The sequence below is a fragment of the Anas platyrhynchos genome, chromosome 22 (genome assembly GCF_047663525.1).
Source record: "Anas platyrhynchos isolate ZD024472 breed Pekin duck chromosome 22, IASCAAS_PekinDuck_T2T, whole genome shotgun sequence".
In the NCBI taxonomy this organism is placed as follows: Eukaryota; Metazoa; Chordata; class Aves; order Anseriformes; family Anatidae; genus Anas; species Anas platyrhynchos.
The window spans coordinates 5,326,106-5,333,390 of record NC_092608.1 but is presented as its reverse complement, the minus strand read 5'-3'; the positions used below and the strand labels follow the sequence as shown (position 1 = coordinate 5,333,390).

The following is a 7,285-nucleotide window of genomic DNA, read 5'->3' as shown; positions in this document are numbered from 1 at the left end:
CATACACTCAACATTCACTCTTTCTCCCTTAGGGACAGATTCCAATACCTTTGCTGAATAACACTGAAAGCCGTTTATTTCAAGTTCTTGCCGAGCAAGTTGCTTTTGGGTACAATGGCATTAGAAACTAGTACAAGAAATTTGACTGTCTCTTCTTTACATTTTATTAATGCAAGGTCAAGCCTTACCATCGAAGTCTAAAGAAATCCCATTGATTTAAATGTGTAGCTGCTAATAAGGACTAATTTTTCCATGGTGCCGAAGTCGTTTGCCTGGGGGCTGGAGGCACTCGGTGTCCCCGCAGTCGGTCCAGACGTTAGCGGCTGTAACGAGGTGCGGATCAGGGCGCCTCTGTTGTTGGCAACACACAAATACAAGGACTCAACGGTGATCTCACCTCTACAGCAATGGGGAAAGAGAAGTGGCCCAAACCTGAGATTTTCAGCACACTCGGTGGTATGCGGTGGCTACGCGTATGCCATATATAGAAGGAAAGTGAGCATGATACTTTAGGTGTCCTAAAAGTATCCTTCAGCCTTCGCTCTCCACCAAGCGCTCATCTGAAAAGCTTTTTTTGCTTTCCCTATAAAAGGTAATTTCCCTATGGAAATCTTCGGAATGAGCAGAGTTTAGAGCCGATTCGGGGTTCTTTCCCATCTCCATAAACCTGACCATAGGGGTCTCTTGAAAGAAAATTGCGAAGAATTTCCAACTGGACTATGTAATCACAGCGCCTGGTATCAAGAGGAGGGGGAGTGACATGAAATCACTGACTTGTGACATACATTCCTCAGCAACAGCAGCTGCTGCCTAATGACAGCTAATAAAGGGAATCTTCCCTTGACAGAGCTGCATGCCTGCAGGAGAACTGGAATGCGCCCCAGATAAATCCACTGATAACCTAGGAAGCAGAGATCACACCCAAACAGTATAAAAGAGAAGCTTCAGAAGAGAGAGGATAGGACAAGGAAGGGAGAGACCTGAAGAGCCATCTCAGAAGAAACAGCTCGAACGCCCCATATTCCGAACGAAGGCAGCACCATGGACACTAAAGGCTCATTTTCCTGTGGTTTCCTCTTGCTGCTTCTCATCCAGCTCCAGGCCAGCAGAGCCAACCCCATCTACAGCCTCAGCCCCGCCAAAGAACTGGCCAGCATGGAGGTGAGGACTCTCTGCTTTTGCAAGGTTAAACTTTCAGGGGGCTTAGAGGAGCGTGAGGTGGTGTCTTTGCCTTTCTGTTGTACAACCAGGTAGCTGCATTAGCGACCACATGCTGGGGGATGAAGTCTCAGTTCTTCACAGGGGTTTAACGAAGCTTTGTAGAGCGATCCCCTCCGGCGCTGGGATCACCCAAGCTCCTGGGGAAACAGAATTGTGATGTGGGCTGTCTGCTTTGGGCTGTTGGTTCTTATTTTCTTAAACAGCCCCCTCCCTTCAGGTTTCTGAATGAATTGGAGCAATGTCCCAGACAGAGAACAAAGTGATGCATTGCAGTAGCTCTATAAGATAAGAATAAGTAGACAACTTTTGGGTGGGCTCCTTCTGTCTGTCCTGCTAAATGGCAGGTCCAGAGGAGCAGGGCAGTCACACTGCTCCAGCTTTGTGGGTTTAAGGGAATGGAGCAGCAGGTAGGTGGGAGCTGAGGAGGTAAAGCAGAACACCCAAAGGCAGACTTTTAGATGCTCTACTTGCGCAAATCGAGAGGAGCAGTATCATTGTGTACTGGGACTCATCCAGAAAAGACCCTAGAGCTACAAAATTACCACATGCAAACTTGTGAGTTACGGGTAGAGAACAGAGAGTGATACTTAGAGAACAGAGGGTGATCCTTAGAGAACATTATTACAACAGCTTGGGAAGCAATACAAACTTAAGATTCAGTCTTGCAAGACCAAATCTGACAACTTCAACATTTCCTTGGCCAGCTAAAGCCAGATTATTGCAGCATCAGACCAAGACCGAACTCCCTAAAATAATTAGGACAGTGTCAGCCAAACTGCCTCATGCCTCCAGGCTCCGCTATCTCCAGCAGCTAGCTGAGGAGGGTGACTTCCAAATGCAGGGATTAGTGGAAACACCAAGAGCTCCTCACAGTGCTGCCACTGCAACAGCAAGTGGTGACAAGCAAGCAGGTGATCTTAGGCAGAAAAAGAAGAGAAAGCCGATGGCTGACAAGCAGCATTGCAGACAGCTTCTGAGAACATGGGGGTCATTATGGATTTAGAAGTACTTTGAGACTGTGTACCACTGATGCATTGAGTTTTAAGTCCCGGTGCAAGACAGACCTTACTTTGTTTCTCTGCCAAGAGCTGTTTTAACCTTGCCAGTAAGAAACGCTGCTGTGGAAGACAGCTTCTAGCAGCTTTTCGCTAGACCTACCTATAGACAGAATTAGTGTGGAATTAGTGGATTTACTGCCGAGCTCAAGAACCACCAGCAAATCTGGAATCCAACCTGAGAGACTCCCTAGGGGTGGATTTAGGATCATAGGTGAATGCAGAATCAGATGAGTTGAAGGACTAGCAAACGACCATGAAACTCTGAGTTTCATGAAACTAATTTTTCTCTTGTAGGCTCTGCTGGAGAGACTGGAGGATAAGTTTGCACTGATTGAAGCCCTGGAGTCCAATCCTGACCTGCAAGAGCCCAAAACCCAGGAGGAGATCCCACCAGAACTCATAGATGACAGTGATGACCAGAAGGCTGAGTCCAAGCTTGCACCCAACACCCCTCTGTCCTACAGGGACCCCTTCCTCAAGAGACTGAGGGGGATGCAGATGCCCAGGATGATGAGAGATTCTGGCTGCTTCGGGAGGAGAATTGATAGAATTGGCTCCCTGAGTGGAATGGGATGCAATGGTGAGTCCAGCCTAAGCCAGCTTGGTGAACAGAACAGACAACAGCTGTGTTAGGCAGCAAGGGAGGAGCAGGCTCTCATTTAAGTCTTTAATAATAAGAAATAGTTAAAGAGGTTGAGAAAGGCATTCGCTTCAGCATGAAACTTAAGCTAGTGTGAAACTTAAACTGTGTCTATTGATTTGATGGATAAAAGCACTGCTGGCAATAGCGGTGTATACTGGGAGACAAACAGATTCGAGTAACATTTATTGCATGTTTGGCTTGCAGGTTCCAGGAAGAACTAGGACAACTTCCCTACCCGTGCTCTGAAGAATGCTTTACAGTACCTGTTCCTCCCAAGATGAAAGCCAGATGCTTCCTAAACTCCTCAACAGAAAGCTATTCCTATTTTTATTTATTTATTTATTTATTTATTTGATTTTTTTAAAGAACATTTCTTACTCTAGCACCAAGAGACCATCTTTAAATAAAACTAACACATCAGACATCTATGCTGGACCTCTCTCCTGTCTGTTGCATTAAATTTCTTGTATTTTCCTAATGTCAAAAGCCTACTTTTTATTGGTACTCTGGTACCCGCAAGGCTGGATCTTACACAATACTGAGAAAGTATGAACCTGGGAGAAATGAGAAGGAGGTTTTCACTAGAATTTCCCTCTATGCACTAAGAAATTATAACATTATCAGGAAAAAAAGCTTGCTCAACACTGGAAGACCAACACGAGCCCTCCTGTAGACAGGTTTCAGTACCAAGAGAGTCCTTTTGCTGATATAGCTTATTCAGTCAAGGCAATTGCCACTCCACTGCCACAAATCCCTCATGTAAGCAAAATTTACAAGAAAATAAATTAGAAAGATAGCAAAACTTCACAAGTAAGAAGATAACCAGAGGGAGGAAAGGGAATTCATTGTATATGCTTTCTAGCACTGACCGAATAAAGGCTACAAGCATCAACAGAAAGATACGTCACTGACTGTGTCTTGTTTCACTCTCTATGGGGTTGAGCTCCTGAGCCCCAGTTCTTCCTGAAGGATCCTCAGAGGGTGTGAATCCTGTCTCAGTATTTCTACATGTGAGGGAAGGAGGGGTCACTCCTATTACAGAGCAGCTTGGGCACAACATTTATCACTTTCTGGGAACAGCCCCTCACACGGTTGTTCTAAACATGACTAACACACAGACTGCAAGCCTGATAGAGATCTCATTTAAACCTTTTTAGCTGAATCTCATACCTATGGTCTGAATTTGGCCTGAACCCCATTTCCCTGCCACTCCTCTTCTCCCCCCATAGGGTTATGTCTCCAAGACCACATCCAGCTGGCATCCCAAGGACCAAATCGCTTGGGTTCCCTGGTCAGCTGCAGCAACAGCACTGAGCCCAGGCTGTGTGCAACTGTCCCGTGATCACACACACACCCCCATGGAAGGGATCTGTAGGGACAGGAATGATATTTGAGGCAGGCCACGGGCAGGCAGAGGTGCCAGAGACACGCAAATTGCTGACAACGGCTCTCAGAAACCCCAGCTACAGAGACACCGTAAGATGGGGTGCTGAGTGGCACACCACTCCTGCACACAGCGTTTACAGCTAAGGCTGCTGAACCCCTTTAAAAGGCTTATGCCACACATGGCATTCTGACAAGCTGCCCTCCCAGGCACTCTCCGTGCTGCTGACAAGGCTTCCAAGAGGCACCTGATGCTGCCCGCCGTGCCGGCCCTCGTGATTCTTCCGAGGCAAGAAGAGCAGAAACTTGCCTGAGGGAATCATTTTGCTCCACTCCAACATCGGAACATCTCCTTCTGGCCAGCACCAGCCAAAGATAAAATACTCCATGCAATAGCATCCAGAGGGGTTTCTCTAGCAGAACTGGTTCCCAGATCAAGGCTCCCAGCAGCAACCACAAAACAGCTCTGTAGAAAAAAGCTACAGTGACTTCGCATTTACTCAGAGGTGGTTTTATAAATCAAGGGCCCTCCAGCTGGTAAACAGCTTTTGGGAGCTATTGTGAGGACAACAAAGCTTTGTTGTCCTCAAACAGGCTTTCCAAACGCAGCCCTGCAGCCCCTTTCTTCCTGCTGCAGCTAATGGGAACACAGGTGGATCCCTCCACACTGGGCTCCCCATGCCCTACAACCAACCCTCATGTTCTAACACTAAGAGCCCTTGCTGGAGCTGAATTTTAGCTAGCTGAGTAAAACTGGCATGGACGCAGCAAGACCCTGTAAATTATCCCTCCCTGTCAGCCCCCCGGGGCACAAAACACTAATGGGTTCAGTGGAACGTGCTAAAAATGGCAAGAAGAGTTGGCGCTGCCTGACCCGAAGCCAGGTGGGTCCAGTACTGACAGCAAGCCAGTTCCTGGTGGAACAAGTCTGTATTGGCTTGCAGACAGCATGTTAATAGACCCTACAGTCTGGGAGAACCTAATTGAGGGCAGGCAATCTAGGAAAAAAGCATCTCTGTGGCCGGATTTTTACTGCTGCTCCCATAAACACACTGAGCTGTAAACCTCCCCCAGGGAAATCTCACTGCCAGGTCAGAGTAGGACTACACACGGAAAAGAGCACTTGGAAGAGCTGAACGAGGGAAACTTAGCACTGATAAGCTCTACGGGCAGAGAGGAACCACCCCCAGGGATGAGCAAAGTGCTGTGAGTCACTGGTGCTGTGAGAGCTGGGTCAGAGGGGGCAGGAAAGAGACAGAGAACGAACAGGCGGTCCCAAACAAGCACAAGACAAAAGCAGCCCACTGTTTGGGGAGAGAGCAAGGATGCCTGAAAGCTGAACTCCTCTCTGGAGCTGTATTGGTTGCTTTCTGAAGAGGGTACAGAAAGACTCTGGCCAGGAGGGTGCCTATGGAGACCCAAAAGGCTCCGCTGGGAACTTGCCTTCAGCGAGGTGAGGAATTTCAGTCCGTGTGTGCAGGAATGGAAGGTCCTGGAACAAGCTAGCGTGTGAATTCATTTATCAGCTGGGTCACAGAACAGGTCAGCAGGCTGACGTCTGCAGCAGGGGAAGGACCGAGGCACAAGCACTTACAGCAGGGTGAGATGCATCAAGTGCTCGTGCTCTGCCTCACTTCGCAGCAACCTGGACCTGTGTTCATGGCTCAGGCACTCAGAGGAGGGTCCCGTTGTCCCATACGTACACACGAGGTGCTAAAGCCACGCTGCAGTCTTTCTCCTTCATGCAGATAGAAGCAGACACCTCATGGCATTTGGTTTCTTCTGCTTTTTTCACTGCAACAGATTCACACAGCTGCACATGCTAGCCATGAAGGGATGCAGGCATTCCCTCTAACTAGGGCATGCTCTCTGCCAGCAGCAGCCAGTCCTGCACAGACCCACATGGAAATGTGAGGCAGCTTCCTTTGGATTTATGGTGGAGCTGCCTTTGCTGCCTATAAATTGCGGAAATTAATCCTGAAGGAATTTTTGGAGGAAAAGGGGGAACCAGACTGGAGAAGAAATAAGCAGTATCAGGCTGTTGTGAGAACATGAACTGCAGATTAATGTATTCCTGCTAAGACTTCACACCTATCCAGGACCATTGCAAATCTTCTAAAGAAACTCCCCCTAAGGGAAGGCAAGGTTTGCAGTGCGTGTCAATAGTAGCACAGGAAAGAGACTGGTGGCCACACAGCCACACCAGCACTTCAGAGCACAGCTTTAGCAACTGTGCTATGCCTCAGACCTGCGACAGAGAATCAATGTAGCTTGTAATTGTAAACAATTCAGAAACAGGATGCCTCTGGGACAAAGCTATTGCTACAAAGAGCTGATGTCAAACCCAGATAACGGCAGTTAACATTACCAGCAACTATTCAGCACTGACCACGGGACAGAGTTCTGAAATCCTGCCCTCCTCCACACTGTCAGGTATCTGAGTGCTTTATAAACCCTAACCAACCCCCCCAGCACAGCACCCAGGACGTGCCCCAGTGCTATCACACTTCTTGTGCAAAGGAAGAAACATCCCAGGGAGATCAGAGAGACACCAACCTCATGCCTTCTGCTGGGCTCCGATGACATTTGCCACCTCCTGCGACGCCAAACTCCATCCTCGCTTCCTAATAGCTTCAGGCAATAACCCGGACTGGTAGTGCATAATTCAGCAGCTTTCCTTCCTTTGAACTTGGAAATACAGTAATTACACCGGTATGCTTCATACTCACTGTAGGACATGAACCTCATTTGGAAGAGTAGCCCAGTTGGCCTGCAGGTTTTTTGTTGCTGCAAATCAGATTTGAGAGTTTCTTTCTCTCTCTCTTAGAGGCTGCACTATCCCTTTCCAGCCTCCTGCTACACAAAATGTTTCACAGAACATCACCAAAATCCCGGCCTGCAAGCAAGAATGCTGAGAGGAGCTGTCACCACTGCTTTGTGTTTGTAAGAAATCGTACGTGAAGTATAGGGTGCATATCCT

At 47.9% G+C, this 7,285-nt stretch overlaps 1 protein-coding gene across 1 annotated transcript; it reads left to right on the top strand.

Moving 5' to 3' along the window:
* Window positions 1–952: 952 nt before the first annotated feature.
* LOC101789775 (natriuretic peptides A) lies at window positions 953–3,829 on the top strand. The gene is made up of 3 exons (XM_038166548.2): window positions 953–1,161; window positions 2,574–2,859; window positions 3,127–3,829. Exons 1-3 carry the CDS (start codon window positions 1,042–1,044, stop codon window positions 3,141–3,143), a joined length of 423 nt encoding a protein of 140 aa, XP_038022476.1. The 5' UTR covers window positions 953–1,041; the 3' UTR covers window positions 3,144–3,829.
* Window positions 3,830–7,285: the final 3,456 nt, after the last annotated feature.